Below are 16176 nucleotides of genomic sequence, written 5' to 3' on the forward strand. Positions count from 1 at the left end.
TGACAAACTGGAATGTGTCCAGAGGAGGGCAACAAAGATGGTGAAGGGTTTGGAGACCAAGACGTATGAAGAAAGGTGGGGGAGCTTGGTCTGTCTAGCCTAGAGAGGAGATGACTGAGAGGGGATCTGATAACCATCTTCAAGTATTTAAAAGGGTGCCATATGGAGGATGGAGCAGAATTTTTCTCTCTTGCCCCAGAGGGATGAACCAGGTCCAACGGGATAAAATTAATTCAAAAGAAATTCCGTTTAAACATCTGGAAGAAGTTCCTGACAGAGCAGTTTCTCAGTGGAACAGGCTTCCTTGGGAGGTGGTAGGTTCTCCATCTTTGGAAATTTTTTAACAGAGGCATCTGACAGAGGCTGATTCTGTGAAGATTCAAGGGGGTAGCAGGTTACATTGTCAGCGATAGGGTTGTGGATGCAGAGGGTTGGACTAGATGGCCCAGGAGGTCCCTTCCAATTCTTTGATTCTATGATTCTAGATCATGAAGGTAAATATTTTACCTTCTGCGCCAAGCTACGTGTCCTCGGAACATTTGGCCATAGTGATCCATGCCATGGTCACTTCCAGATTAGACTTCTGTAACTTGCTCTACGTAGACCTTCCCTTGTCTCAGACCAGGAAATTACAGTTGGTGCAAAATGTAGCTGCTAGGATCCTCACAAGATCATCTTGGAGGACCCACGTCCAGCCTATGCTGAGGCAGCTGCATTGGTTACCAATTGGCTTCCAGATCAGGTTCAAGGTTTTGGTTCTTACATTTAAGGCCAGCTATGACCTGGTCCTGCTTATCTGGAGGACCACTTGTCTGCTTATGCCCCCCCATAGGGCTCCACCCTGTAGGTATGAATCTACTTCCCCCGGGAGGCTTGACTAGCCATGACCAGCTTTTTCAGTCCTGGCTGCTACCTGGTGGAATGAGCTCCTGGAAGAACTGAGGGCCCTGATGGAGCAGTCATTGTCCCACAGGGCCTGTAACATGGAGCTCTTCCACCAGGCATTTGGTTGAGGCCAGGCCAGGAAGATCAGGTTCCTCCCTCTATAGGCCCTGCAAGGACACTGCTTTGATATCTGGACATCGTCTCTCTTCCAAGGATGACGGTGGCTATCGGGGAGGGGGGGTGGGCTTTAGATTTCCCCCACCCCCACAATCTTGGTTATTGTTATTGTTGAGGGGCAATATTGTATTTTTATTATGTCAGATTTTATTTTATTTTACTGTAAACCAACATGAACCGGACTGGTTTTGGGAGGGGTGGGGATATATCAAAATATAAATATAAACAAAATGTTGTTGATATTTAAAGTGCCAGACTGGATTCAAACTACATTTACTTCCTGCAATCTGCAGGGTGTTTGAGTAGATGACCCTGGAGGTCCCTTTCAACTCTATGCTTCTATATGTTTACAGGCATTATGCTATTATAGTTATTTACAGTAAGGTTTTATAAGATAAAAATGGCTATGGCTGTGAAATGCATGGAGCTACAGCATAAGTACAAAGTCTAATCCGTGGCAGGTAGGAGGAAACGGGGTGGTTCGGAATAGGAGAAACACAGTGTGCCAAGGCCACTGCTAGTGTGCCCGAAGGCCAGAAATAGAGAACTCTTTCCATGTAGGTTTAGCAGTTGCAGGTGCACATGGGGATGGTGGGAGATCCATGGGCCTAAAGGAGGGACTTTAGGGAGGGACGTTATCCGATCTCTCTCCCTCTGAGCAGTTTTCTATGCCAGATGGTGCCTGCTCATGCTCAGTCCCATGCACAGCTACTGCAGCAGCCATTCAGGCACTGAAAGGGAAAGGTGAAAGGCTTGGCCTGGCTGCTTTAGAAAGTATTTCCCTTCAGACCCCTCCCCCCATCCCACATCTGCCTTCAGCTTCAGAAGAGCAGCAGCTGCCCTATCATTACCGAGAGGCTGCAGCAGCTGCAGCACTGTATAACCCTTCCCCCCTACAACACTTCCTTGCATAATGGCCCAAAAAGGGCAGAGGAAAGAATCTGCTTGTGCACCTCTGCAATGTTTGTCCCAGCATCAGAATACATCTCCTTCACTGGAGTGAGGCACTCAAATGGCAGAAGAGAGAGAAGATAATGTCCAGCTTTCTAGCTTAAACCTTAATTTTCCTACTGGTCCTCCAATCAGTTGCAGGAAGGGTCAAGAGGTACTCATCCACAATACATTGTGGACTGTGGGCAAGACCATTCACATGTAACCTATATTTGTGTTATTTGTATAAGAGGGAAAGAAAGACAACTCTGGCCTCTGAGTACCACCCCCAGAAGGAGAGAACAGTATTCCATAGAGCTCAAGAAGCATCTTCTCAAACATCTGCACCTGCCAGCTTTCTGGCCATGGTGGCCATGGGAGGTTTCTTTTGTCTGTCAAGATCCCTCAGAAACAGAAATTCCTTAAAACTGCCCCTTGCACAGCCTGGCAGCAGACTTGCCTGGGGTCTGATAGCCCAAGACAAGACAATAGATAAAAAGGAACAAAGTATTTATTGTTTAAAAGCTTTTCTACAAATCACGCAGCACTATACAACAAAGACACAGAAAGACAGCATTTGAGCTTCCCCCCTTTTTCATCACCAACCTCTTGCACAGAGAATCAAGAAAGGCGTGGTCCAGCAGCCTACCAAAGGACATGGGATAAAACAGGCACATGAACTTGGCAGATGACAGAGTCATTGCAAACACAGGCATCTTCGCATTCATGGACTCTGCTTCTCCCTAACTCCAGCCTGGGGATGGGGGGTGGGAGGATGAGGAGGGCATTTGTATGACAAACCTGACTGCAACCTTCCACAGAACTACATGTAGAAGACATCAGCATGTGCAGGCTACTTTCTGATAAGGGAGCTCGGGAAAGGGATTCCGTACCTTTTGTCCCTTCCAGCTATACTCTCTGTCCCTGCCCCTTGGAGGTTTGCCTGCATAGCAACCACTGGGAAATCTGCTGCCACGTGTAGACCCAAGCTCCTCCACACTACCCGCATTTCTTGCCCAGGTGAAGGGATACTGGTAGTGGGACAGCTCTTCTCCTTGCCTCTAGGGGGGATGGGTTGTGGCCCAGCGGAAGACCATCTTCTTGGCATGCAGGAAGTCCCAAGTTCAATCTCTGGCAGCATCTCCAGACAATAGGACCGGGCAGCAGCTGGTTCTGCTTGGGACCCTGGAGAGCTGCTGTCAGCCATGGTAGCCAATACTGAAGCAGATGGAGCAAGGGGCTGATTCCGCAGAAAGTGATGCATCTGCTTGAGAGCCAAGCCTATTGAATGAATCAGAAAGGGAATGGAGAGGCACTGCTCAGTGACAGAACATCTGGTAGGTATTCAGATGGTTTCAGGCTCAGCCCCTGGCATCACCTCCAGGATCGGTGAGTAGGAGATACCAAAGACCTCTTCCCTCAGACGCTGGAGAGCCACTGCTGGTCTGTGCTGCACCCGGGTGGTCCCCCTGGGAGACTGCACAGTGCCGTCAGTGTGAAGGGCACTTTGAGGAGTGACTGGCTGCTCTCAAACAGCCCTTAGTTTCCTGTTCTCAATCAATGATGATTCATTCAGGGAACTTCTGAACAGTTTCCCAAGCATCTTTTCCAATTTATATCACACCTAAAGGGGTCCCACCGTATGACTGTTGGTTGCAGTGTCCCTTGGTGGCATTTTCTGTCCAGCCAGACTAACCATTAACAGGCAGATTTAACAGGGATGAGTGATGGCTCAGGGGAAGAGCCTCTGTTTGGCTTGAAGATGACCCACCGAGTCTCCAGTTAAAAGGACTGAGGAATCCAGGTGATGAAGGGGACCCACCTGAGCCCCTGGAGAGCCACTCCTGGACAGCCACATGCCCAGCATCCCTTCCTGTGACACAAAGCAGATCTGTGAACACAGATGATCCTTTGAAGGACAGTGAACTAAGAGCAGCCTGGATTTCTGTGTAAGCCACATGAGGGCCATCCATTGCTTTGGGGATGAGCAGTGAAAAATATGCAGAGACCTTGATTTGCCCCACCCCCTCAGAAAAGTTCACAGAAGGCCACGAATGGCTGAGGGATGTTCCTCCCACTCACCCTTGCCATGGTGTTTCTTGATCAAGAGGTAGGCAGGAGCTACAAAATGGGAAAAGAGCTACTCTGTCAGTCCCTTCTGACTCCACCCCTCCCTTAGCCAAGCTCTCCTGTTAAATTCAGCTTGGTCACCCTGAATCTGGGCCGGGGCAAGAGATATTTCCAGTGATGGGACATGGTGATGGTTCTGGCAGTCGTCTCAGCAATCCTGACTGCATGATTTCTCTCCTCTCTGGACCATCAGTGTGGACTTCCGTACAGGACGGCAAGCCAGCATCTGTCCCGCAGCTTCTGGTGCACCAGTCAGGTAGCCGTTCAGACTCACTCCCATCCATCTTGAAAGCAGCACCCAAATGCTGATGAGGGGGAGGGGGAGGGGAGAGAGAACTGCCCAGTTACAGGGAGGCCCTCCTTAATGAGGGACAGGCCCCAAGATAACTACCAGGCCTTCTCTTCTCTCTCCTTCACCAGCTCTCTGTGACTGGCACTAGGACAGAGCAGGCATATAACCAGCACCTTCCTTTCCCAGTACGTGGGGCAGTAGTCTCATCCCCTGTTCCAAGACCGCAGTCTGCCACAAGACACCTGGCCTCAGCTGCCCCAATGCTAAAATGGGCACAGTCCCTTGTGGTGATAAGAGAGGAGCAACTGTGCCCCCACCCAAGAGGCTTGTGCATGGAAGGAGAGGGTGACTTGCCTGTCCACAAAGACAAGCAGCCAAGCAGCCACAGGAGCCCTCCTTCAGTAGGCCCCAGCTAGGACTCCGCCAACCCCAGCCCCTGCTGGGTGATGGGTCCGAGCAGCTTTTCCAGGCCCCTCTGAGGGCAAGCTCCATCCTTGGCCATCTCTCCTGGCCAGGGTGGAATGACTCATCTCCGGAGCAGCGAGCAGCAGCTCAGTAGGGCTGCTCTGCTTTGGAGATCCTTGTGAAGTACACAGGCCATGTACTTTGGCAAAGGGGAAAAGTCCCTGAATCTTCAGCCCAGGAGAGAGAGCGTTGTTACATTTGTCCCTCAAAGCTCCTGCCTCTTGCTGAGTGTGAGAAGGGTCCTGTAACACAATTTTCAGGGAGAAGGCACCGTAAGACCACTTCTGCAAATGTCTTCTGGGGACAGGGGGAGAAGTGGGTGAGCCGCTGCCTACTGCTCGCCTTGCCTTGGAAATAAAGCTTGGAGCAGCAGCTTTTGGGGTGAGCCTTCAGAGCAGCCCCAGGATCTCGGCAGGCCAGGCACAGGTTCCCAGCTCTGCCACACACCACATCCATGCCGAATGTTCAGCACCTATCCCTTCCTGCCTGTGCCAGACCTCTGGAGCCTTTGCAGGCCCCAGGCCCTCAGTCGCCTGGCCACAAATATCCCATCAAACGAGCAGGCAAGGGGCAGCCCAATCCATTCACAGCAACCCATCAGTGCTCCCTGTGGCCTCTACCCCCTTCCCAGCATGACTGAAGGACAAAAGGGTCTGTGAACACACAGGCCTCCTTCTCCAACAACGAATGAAGTGAGTGAAATGCTAGCAGAAACCTTGTTGCCTCCTGGCCTGGCCGGGTCTGAGGAGAAGCAGCCTCAGGAGGGCAAATCCTTGTCAGACTGGTGCTGCTGCTGGTGCCTCCTCGACCAGGCATGCAGTAGGTCCATTCTGTAGGCAACAGTGATCTAAGGGGCACATGAGGTGCCCCCCCCCGGACACTCTGCCTGAGCAGCTTATGTGTTGCGCACCCCAAGTGACTGTTCCAGCTCCTGCCGTCGCTGCTGGATCTGAAAGAGAAAGAGAACAGCTGTAATTGCTTGGATATGCTGACCGGCCGGCCCACCAGCCCGCCACTTCCAGGGCCTTACCTTACAGTAAAAGTATCTGCTTACAGCCTCCTGGGACCAGGGCTCATGGTAGAACTCCGCTCGCCGCTCTTCCTCAGGATTTCCAACCACATCCGTCATCACCTGCAATGCAGAGGGAACTCGGCTCACTCACAACACTGCCAGGAAAGCAGCGTCCAGAACGGAGGCCAGGAACCTCTTTGGTCGCCTGTTGTCAAGCACCTGCCTCTGTAGAGATCTACACACTTTCGCCATCACTCCTGTGCCTCCATTTTTTATAGTTCTGTTTGCAGCATTGCTTTGCTTAGTAGAGATGGGTGTATCATGGTCAAAATCAGTGTTGGGGACCCAGAAAGACAGACCTGTGGGCCGCCGTAATTCCAACAGAAGGGTCTGTGGCTGTAAATCCACTGCAGGAGGGGGAGGGGGGAGTTCTCCCGGAATCTTAAGGCAGGGAGGCATCACTGACCTGCTATTTCTGAAGGTCTGTGGGTATCTTTCCATTTTACCAGACATGAGAAAGCAAGGGGAGGGGCATCAACTAGGTTTTTCACACCTGAATGAGTGAAAGTGGGAGGGTGTGGGTTCCTGATATAGGGGCACTGTGGTAGGCCTGCTGAAGTCTTAGCAAAAGTTGGAGAAGACCTGATACGTTATTTCTTGCATAAAGAGATTTCTTTCAACCCAGGAGTCTGCTTATGGGGTTGATTCGACAGGAGCTTTAACACTGTCTGGAACCCTCCTCAGAGTGAGACAAAGCCACAGAAAGGTCACTTGGATCTGTGTAGCTCCTTCCTGTCAACTGCCCCCTGCAATGACTGCCAGGAGAGCGGCAGAGATGGAGCGTGGTCTCCGGCAGCGCTCAGACTGCGGATTGCCATCTACCAGCTGGGAAGTCCAAGTCAATCTGGATCTCAAGCAGAGAGACAGGAAAGCTGACAAAGGAGGAGGCATTACACCTATTCATTTACTTGGTTCATATCCTACCTTTCTCCCCATTGGGGACCTAAGTGGTTGCTTCATTCTGTCCTCATGAAACCCACATAAGTCAGGTTAGGTTAGGATTGAGCAACTGGCCCAAGATCCCCCAACAAGCACATTAGCAGACATTCTAATCTTACACGTCAAGGCAGCACGCCACACCAACCCTCTGCTTACGTGAATGTGGCTGATGCCAGGGCAGTCCAGTCTTGCAAAGCATAAGATGCAGAAGACAAAAAGAGCCCTGCTGGATCAGACTAATGGTCCATCTAGTCCAGTATCCTCTCTCACATACTGACCAACCAGCTAGACCAGGATCAAAAAAGAAGGCACACCTGCTGCCACCTCTTGGCTTCAGAGGTTACTGTCTCTGAATATGCAGGTTCCCATTTACGTACCCTGTCTAGCAGCTGTGGATTAACTTCTCGTGAATGTGTCCAACTCCCTCTTATAGCCATCTATGGAAATGGCCATCACTACATTAAGTAGCAGTCAATACTACAGCTCAACTATTTGCCCTCCCTTTGGCCTGTCAGTGGAGAAAAAACTCGCTTGATCCACCATCCTCACCCCAGCCATCCTTTTCAAATCTCCATCATAGTCCCCCCCACCAAGTTGTTTCTTCTTCTAGATTTCTTCAACCTTTCTTCCAAGCCCTCATTCATCTTGGCTGCCCTCTTGGTATAGTGGTTAGGAGCGCGGACTTCTAATCTGGCAAGCCACAATTCCACAATCTCCCACATGCAACCAGCTGGGTAACCTTGGGCTTGCCACAGCACTGATAAAGCTGTTCTGACTGAGCAGTAATATCAGGGCTCTCTCAGCCTCACCCACCTCACAGGGTGTCTGTTGTGGGGACAGGAAAGGGAAGGTGAATGTAAGCCGGTTTTGAGACTCCTTCGGGTAGAATCATAGAATCAAAGAATAATAGAGTTGGTAACGACCTCGTGGGTTATCTAGTCCAACCCCCTGCACTATGCAGGACACTCACAACCCTATCACTCATCCACTGTCACCCTTAAGACTCTCCTTAAGACTCCCCTTAAGACCATCAGCCTCTCCGTCAGATGGCTATCCAGCCTCTGTTTAAAAATTCCCAAAGATGGAGAACCTGTTACCTCTGGGGCAAGAGAGAACAATTCTGCGCCGTCCTCTATATGGCACCCTTTAAAATACTTGAAGATGGTTATCAAATCCCCTCTCAGTCGTCTCCTCTCCAGGCTAAACAGACCAAGCTCCCCCAAGCTTTCTTTATACGTCTTGGTCTCCAACACCTCACCATCTTTGTTGCCCTCAGAATTACAGAATCATAGAGTTGGAAGCGACCATACAGACCATCTAGTCCAATCCCGTGCTCAATGCAGGATCAGCCCAAACCATCCTATAGCATCCAAGAAAAGTGTGTATCCAACCTGTGCTTGAAGACTGCCAGTGAGGGGGGAGCTCACCACCTCCTTAGGCAGCCTATTCCACTGCTGAACTACTCTGACTGTGAAATTTTTTTTCCTGATATCTAGCCTATATCATTTTTTCCTGATATCTAGCCTATATCATCCTCCTCTGGACACGCTCCAGTTTGTCTACATCCCTCTTCAACTGGGGTGCCCAAAACTGAACACAGTACTCCATTTGATACAGCCCAAAAGAGAAAAGCAGCACATAAGAACCAACTCTTCTTCTTCTCTTCTGTTCCCCAGGGGAGAGGGGATGGTTGCTGACAGAGGCCTAGGGCCTGGAAGCCCCCTTACTGCTCTGTGGGATTGGCAGCCGACCCTGTCACAGTGGAGCCGGACAAGACTGTTCCTGTGTAGAAACCACCCTTGACACAAGCGCCTTCTAGAATCTGATAAAGAAACTTTGCTCTACTGCTTTCAAGAGAACATTTTGCTGTTGCTCATTTTCGAGTTGCCAGCCCAGCTATTTGAAATGGCTCCCAGTTTGGTGTATTGGTTAAGACTGGCAACTTCTAATCCGGCAAGCTGGGTTTGATTCTCCTCTCCTCCACATGAAGCCAGCTGGAGACCTTGGGCTAGTCATAGTCTTGTCAGAGCTGCTCTCACAGAACAGTCTTTCTAAACAGGGTGAAGATGTGGATGCCCCCCTCCTTAAGCAGCTGGATAGCTGGGAAACAAACTCTGCTAAGCATCTTGAGTCAGGCAACTTTCTGGCCTGCCTAGCTGACAGTTTCATTTATCAAATGGTGGAAGAAGCTAAGAGAGGCTCAGCCATACTCGATTTAATACTGTCTAACAGGCAAGAACAGGTGGATGGGATGAAGGAGGTGGGAACCCTTAGAAGGGAGTGTCCTCCTAGAATTCCTTTTCAGATGGGGAGCCAAGGAAGTTTGTAGTCAGATGTATCTGTTAGACTTTTGTAGGGCAGACTTTAATAATCTCAGAGGCATCATTAGAATCATCCCTTGGACCAGAATGCTGGAAGAGAAAGGAGCAAAAGATGGGTGGGCTCTGTTTAGACACGAGCTATTGCATGCTCAAGCCGTGACTATTCCAACAAGACAGAAACTTGGTAAGGCATCCAAAAAGCCTATTTGAATGAATAGAGAAATTCAGGAGAAGCTAAGGAACAATAAGAAAATGTTCACGAAATGGAGGGAAGGACAGATCTCTAAGGAAGAGTATCTGCAGGTTACTAGGCCATGCAGGTCAGCCATCAGAGAGGCCTAAGCTGAGAGTAAAATGAGACTGGCCTTGGAAGCCCACTATAAGAAGAAAAGCTTTTCCAGATAGGTGAGGAACAAATGTAAGGTAAACGAGGCAATAGGTCCGCTGTTGAGTGAAGATGGAGAAACTGTGACAGAGGACAGAGAGAAGGCAGAAAGGCCCAGTGCCTATTCTGCCTCTGTGTTTTCCCAGAAGAATATGGGCACATCTAGGGATGGCAGTAGACAAGGTATAGTGTCTGGGTGGCAGGTTGACATGGACAGAGAGATTGTCAAGAGGCACTTGGCTGCACTGGATGAGTTCAAATCCCCTGGGCCAGATGGTATGCACCTGAGAGCGCTCAAAGAGCTTTCTGGAGAGCTTGTGGAACCCTTGTCCATCATCTTTAGGAGCTCTTGGAGGACTGGAGAGGTGCCAGAAGACTGGAGGAGAGTGGATGTTATCACAGTCTTTAAAAAAAAAAAAGGAGGAGAGATGACTCAAGAAACTACAAGCCAGTGAGTTGACCTCAATTTCAGGGAACATAATGGAGCAGATTGAAAAGGGGGTGATCTGCAATCATCTGGACAAGCTGTTGATCTGGAGAAGTATCCAACAGGTCCTGCCAGATCAACCTGGTTTTCTTCTTTGACCGAGTGACAGGCTTATTAGATCATGGAAACTCAGCCTACTGACAAGATTCCCCATGATGTTCTGATGAATAAACTGAAGGACGATAGACTAGATTTTTGGATGGCTAGGTGGATAGGGAACTGGCTAGAAAACCACACCCAAAGAGTGATTCTCAAGGGTATTTCATCAAATTGTAGGCAGGTGAGCAGTGGAGTGCCATGGGGCTTGATACTGGGTGTAGTACTTTCCAAATTTTTATCAGTGAACTGGATGATGTGGTGGAGGAACTACTCATTAAATTTGCAGATGACACCAAATTGAGAGGAGGAGCAAACACCCCAGAAGACAGAGTTCAATGAGATAGAATCATAGAATCATGGAATCATAGAGTTGGAAGGGGCCATACAGGCCATCTAGTCCAACTCCCTGCTCAATGCAGGATCAGCCCTAAGCATCCTAGAGCAAAAGATCTGAACATGCTGGAAATGTGGACAAATGAGAACAAGATGCAATTAAATAAGGACAAGTGCAGAATTCTACAACTGAGTCACAAAAATGAGAAGCAGGCATCCTGGATGGGAGATACACTTCCCCATCAGTGTGTGAGAACAAGATCTTGGGGTACTTGTGGACTGTAAGCTAAATATGGGCTGGTAATGACATGAACATTTTAATAGGGAGACACCAACCACTTGGTCCTAATACCCCTCCATTCCACAGAAGACATCTGCCTTGCAAATTCAAAAGGTAGAGTTACAGACCCTTCACTGGAGTTTCCCTTAAGGCTGTCCCGAGTCCCTAGCCCCACTTCTTCCAAGGCTGGATTGGGACTGGCTGAAGGCCTCTTGCTGGTCAGGCACTCCCCCTGGCCCATCTCCTCTTGCCTGTGGACAAGGGGCAGTCTTCTCCTTTGCATTAATCTCCAAGCCCCCCCCCCCCATGTACCTTCAGATCCCTGCTCTGGGACCGGAGAAGATCTTGGACATATCCTTTGGGGTCTTTGGAGAAGCTCAGCATGAAATCTCGCTGTATCTTCAGCTGGTTGATGGACTCTATGGTCTCATGAATCTGGCCAAGGAAACAAAGTGGGAGTGATTCGCACCCAGTCGCCAAGCTAATCTTTTAAATCACTATGGAAGTCATGGAGCTTGGGTGCCTACAGTCCACCAATCTTGTCCTGGGGAAGAGGTCAGATTTATTAAAATATGTATTTCACTTCAATGCTAAGCCCAAAGGCTGTGGCTGTATGAAAGCTTACCCAGGAAGCTTCTGCGGAAGGAGTGCGGATTCAGACTGCGGTTTCCCTGGCCCAGGGCCTCGTTTACATTCTTAAACTCCCTGTGCTATATGTTTTGCCACATTAGCAAGATAATACAGCCTTAACACAGAAAGGGCTTTAGGTCTCTTGGGGGAGATTTCCCCCACCTGCTGTGAACCCTGGGAGGGCCAGTCTCAGACCCCTGGGAAGAAGCTCTCACCTGAAGGCAGGCAGGCAGGCAGGCAGGCAGGCAGGGATGCTGGTATTTCAGTTAATTCAGGAAGGGGCTTCTCTCCCAGGCCCCAGGCTGGTTCTGAAGCAGTTCAGCTCGTACTCCTAGCCCTCCCCCTCAGGAAACCACCAACCAAAGGAAAAACAACCAACACCACGTGCAACAAGGGGAGGAGCACTGGAAAAGGACCCACAAGAAAGCCCTCTGGGAAGAGACGAACCCCCTACGGCAGTGGTCCCCAACCTTTCTATCACCGGGGACTGGTCAACGCTTGACAATTTTACTGAGGCCTGGGGGGGGTAGTCTTTTGCCGAGGGACGTCGCCGCTGCCGCCTGAGCCCCTGCTCCACTTGCTTTCCCGCCGGTGCCCCTGACTTCCCGCCGCCCGCTGGGGGGCACTGCCAGCAGCAGCTGCACAGTGCCATGCCAAGGGGGATCCCCAGCCATGGCGGCCGCCGGAAAGCACCAAAGGTGAGCTGGCGGCAGAGTGGCAGGGCAGCCCCCGAGGCAGCAGGTGGGGAGGAGGACAAGGAGGAGCCACAGCCCAGTACTGACTGATCTACGGGCTGGGACCAGTCTCCGGCCCAGGGGTTGGGGACCACAGCCCTACGGCACACAAAGCTTCCAGGATGTCTCCCTTTAGATGGAAAGAGACTGCCCTACCCCTAGACCACTGAGAAGAAAGATTCATGGCAAGCAAGATAAATTTTCCATTCTCCAGTGGTTTGTGGTAGGGCAGTCTGACATATGTGGGATGTATGGAAGCAGCAAAAACCTTGGCTCTGGAGCCTGGAAAGGTGTGCTGTGAGGCCTTCTCCCAAGGGCCACATCTGCAGCTGCTGCCTGGTCAATCTTATAAATTTTGGTGGAGTAATGGCTGAACCTGCCTGCCTCTGGGGGGAAGCTTCTTCCCACAGTCCACTGGAGAACTGGGGTGATGTCAAATATGTCCCCCAACTGGCCTGTGGGTGACTGGCCAGGATCAGACCACTGGACAACCTAGTCCAGCCCCCCCCCTCCCCCAGCCATAACAAGGATGGGGCATTTGTCCCTTGAGCTGGCAACAGGGACTTGGCTCCTCCTCAGCAACCTTACCCTTGCAAGATGCTGCCACTCTGATTTGGCTCCAAATGTGATGATGTTACAAAATCTCCACAAAGGTGAGTGGGAAAGTGGTTGGGAGAGCCACCTTCCTCCTCGGGCCAGTCCTTCTCTCTGTCCCACAGCCAGCTGGGGGGGGGGGGTTTGAGGAGCCTTGTTCCATCCCCCTGGGATGGCTGCTGGGTTTGAAAACAGACTGAGCAGACAATGGTGGGCTGCTCTCTGACAGGCTCCTGCTGGCCAGTTCCTGAGGGCAGCTGAAAGGCCATGGCTGGGGGAGGGGGGGGCTGGACTAGGTTGTCCAGTGGTCTGATCCTGGCCTGTCAGAAGCAGGGCCCCACTCCCTCTTGCTGGTCCCCAAAGTCTCATTTGGTCTCCCCAGAGCACCTTGTTGTCTAGGGCTGTGATCTCCTGCTGATTTGCTGTGGAGAGAAGGAAGCTGCTCATCTGGCCTTTCAGGGGGTCCTCCACTTCCACATCAATGTCGTAGCAAGCTGTCTTCTTCTGGTCATTGGGGTCCACGCTGGGTGAGGAGAGAAGAGAGCAAAAAGCTGTCCCAGACACTCGGAGCCCAGAAGAGTAACCCCCAATCTGAGTGGAGGGGCCCCCTGCAGCCCTGGGCCTCCAAGCTCCCCAAGGCACTGAAGGAGCAAAGGCCCGCCTGCCCCTTCCTGAGGTGGAAAGGGAGGCAGGGCTGCCTGTGAGTGCCTGCCTGGAGACCTCAGGTGTAGCTCCCCAGGAGGGGCCCAGGAGCAGCAGCAGCAGCCAGACGGGACCCCCTGGCAGGGTGCATTGCAGCAGGGAGGCGGGGCCTTCCACTGGGGGGTGGCCTGGGAGAGGAGCTTGCCCGTGCAGAGGCCTACCTGATGATGTGGTTGATGACAATGGGGTCTGGTGGCAGCAGCAGGTTGGTGAGTCTTTGGGGGATTTCAGAAAACTTGAGCCGGGGGCAGTCAAAGATCTGGAAGTGAGGGGGAGGGTTAGGGGAGGGGTCAGGAGAGAGCGGGAACCTGGTCACAGGAGAAGCAGACAGTTGAAAGAATGGACCTGGATTGTTTGCCATCCCTTGCTCGACCCTCGGGGGGGGGGACCCTTCATGCCAGAGGCAAAAGACAGCGTGATCAGCAAGGACAGGCTAGAAATAGGGACTCTCTATGGGCTGGGGTCTCTTCTGCCCAGGACTGATGGGCAAATAGGAAGGCCTTGCCTTGGGGTTGGGCAGTCCAAGGCCTGAGAAGTGATGGGGAGAGGTAAAATGCAAGCACTAAGCACATGAACAGATTTGCTACTCTTCTTCACTAGCAGGGGACAGACCTTCTCTTGGTAGCAGCATGGTAATATGCTGGCTAGGATGCCTCAACATGTGTAGTATGCAGCACGCCTGGATGTCAGTAATGAACAGGCTGCATCCCCCCTCCCATGATTAGTAGCTATTTGGCTTTTGAACAGTGCTTGTGTGTCCGTCTCATAAAGGCCAACTTTCAAGACAGAATTCCAACAAAGCGAGGCACCCAAAAAACCCCTGCAGAGCCTCTTCTCTTCCATTGCTCTCTGCATCTCAAAAATGCCAACATCTATTTGGGTTGCTTCTATACCTTCTTTGCATTCATCCGGACTAGAAAGCAGAAACGAAGGAGGAAGAGGAGGAGGAGAGCTGTGAGGCAACCAATGCTGGGTTGAGGTGAAGGGCAACAACAGTCAGAGCAGACTCTGATATACAGCTCCTCCTGTACGGATCGGCTCTTCTACCAAGAGCATGGGTTTTTGCCAGATGTCCCATAGCCCCCTAACTGGTACTGTACCCCCCACACCAAGGCCTCCAGAGTCTGCAGCCCAGTCACTGTCAAGAGCAGGACAGCTGTATATCCAGGGGCATCAAGAAAGTCCTGGCATGATGTGGTGTGTGTGTGTTTATTTCACCTGCTGGAAATACTTGTCACAGTTGATGTACTCCTTGTCGTGGGAGTCTTGCAACTTGTTTGTCTTGATGTATTGCCACAGTGCCTGGATAATTGCGGAGCGTGTCTGGGTGTGGATGCCCAGCAGGCGGGCCAAGCGGGGGTCAAGTTTAAATTGTGGTGGCTGCAGGAGAACAAGAAAAAGATTCAACACTGTTCATACGGGTGCTTGCATGTGCCTGGCAGCTTCTTTGTAGCATCCGACCAACATTTTTGTCTAACCTGGCAGGCACATGACAACAATGAGAAAATACCCAACTTGACCCAAGAAAACACCTCCCTCCCAACCTGGAGCCCTGTGCAGTGGGACGTGCTTGACAAAGATGTTGCAATCTCCCAGTCCATCAGAGTCCCATAGACCAGATCCAAGACAGGGAGCCCCCGGAGATCCTTTGGGCATCTCCCATTGAAGCACTGGCCAGGGCTGACCCTGCTTGGCTCAGACCCATCATGGAATCATCCCAAGGCAGAACTGAGCAGAAAAATGCAAGCGGAATGATTATTTCTTGTCTGGCCTGAACAGGAGGGTCAGAGACAAACTTCACCACCACTGTCACCCTCTCCCAGAGAACTGCAACTTCCCAGGAATGGGCCTGCGTCCCAGAAAAAGGGCCCCAGATGCTTCTTCTAAACTAGTGGTTCCTCCCTTTGTCTGGTCTCTAGGAAATCACAGTCTGAGTAGTTCAGCAGTGGAATCAACTGCCTCAGATGCTCCCCCTCACTGGCAGCTTCCAAGCAGCAACTGGACATGTACTTATCCTGGATGCTTGAGGCTGATCCTGCCTTGAGCAGGGGAGTGGGACTAGATGGCCCATGTGGCCCCTTCCCACTCTAGGATTCTATGGGTCTAGTTCAGCAGTGGAATGGGCTGCCTAAGGAGACGGGGAGCTCCCCCTCACTGGTGGCCTCCAAGCGGCGTCTGGACAGATACATATCCTGGATGCTTTAGGCTGATGCAGTAAAAATGCTACACTCAATATGCCAGCAAATTTGGAAAACTCAACAGTGGCCACAGGATTGGAAAAGGTCAGTTTACATTCCAAAGAAGGGCAATGCCAAAGAATGTTCAAACTACCGCACCATTGCACTCATTTCTCATGCTAGCAAAGTTATGCTAAAAATCCTACAAGCTAGGCTCCAACAATGTGTGGACAGAGAACCTCCAGAAGTACAGGCAGGATTTCGAAGAGGCAGAGGAACTAGAGATCAAATTGCCATCATGTGCTGGATCATGGAGAAAGCTAGGGAGTTCCAGAAGAACATCTACTTCTGCTTCATAGACAGTGCTAAAGCCTTTGATTCTGTGGTTTTGTGGCAAGTTCTTAAAGAGATGGGAATACCAGAGCATCTGACCTGTCTCTTGAGAAACCTATATTCAGGTCAAGAAGCCACAGTGAGAACCGGACATGGAATCACTGATTGGTTGAAAATTGAGAAAGGAGTTCAGCAAGGCTGAACAGCAAGG

General features: G+C 51.0%; 1 protein-coding gene across 6 annotated transcripts in view; it reads right to left on the reverse strand.

The window, feature by feature from the left end:
- Positions 1-2485: 2485 nt before the first annotated feature.
- SMARCD3 (SWI/SNF related BAF chromatin remodeling complex subunit D3) overlaps positions 2486-16176 on the reverse strand; it is a 57093-nt gene continuing 43402 nt past the window's right edge. For 5 of the 6 annotated variants that reach the window (XM_077303315.1, XM_077303317.1, XM_077303318.1 and 2 more), the window contains exons 8-13: positions 14674-14835; positions 13617-13714; positions 13141-13276; positions 11108-11230; positions 5910-6011; positions 2486-5828 (exon numbers count right to left, since the gene is read on the reverse strand). In XM_077303315.1, coding sequence (XP_077159430.1) covers positions 5775-5828; positions 5910-6011; positions 11108-11230; positions 13141-13276; positions 13617-13714; positions 14674-14835 — 675 coding nt within the window. In that variant the 3' untranslated portion in view covers positions 2486-5774. The remainder of the gene's footprint in view (positions 5829-5909; positions 6012-11107; positions 11231-13140; positions 13277-13616; positions 13715-14673; positions 14836-16176) is intronic. The other variant, XR_013225353.1, reaches the window with a different exon arrangement.

Source organism: Paroedura picta, chromosome 11 (assembly GCF_049243985.1).
Source record: "Paroedura picta isolate Pp20150507F chromosome 11, Ppicta_v3.0, whole genome shotgun sequence".
Classification (NCBI taxonomy): domain Eukaryota; kingdom Metazoa; phylum Chordata; class Lepidosauria; order Squamata; family Gekkonidae; genus Paroedura; species Paroedura picta.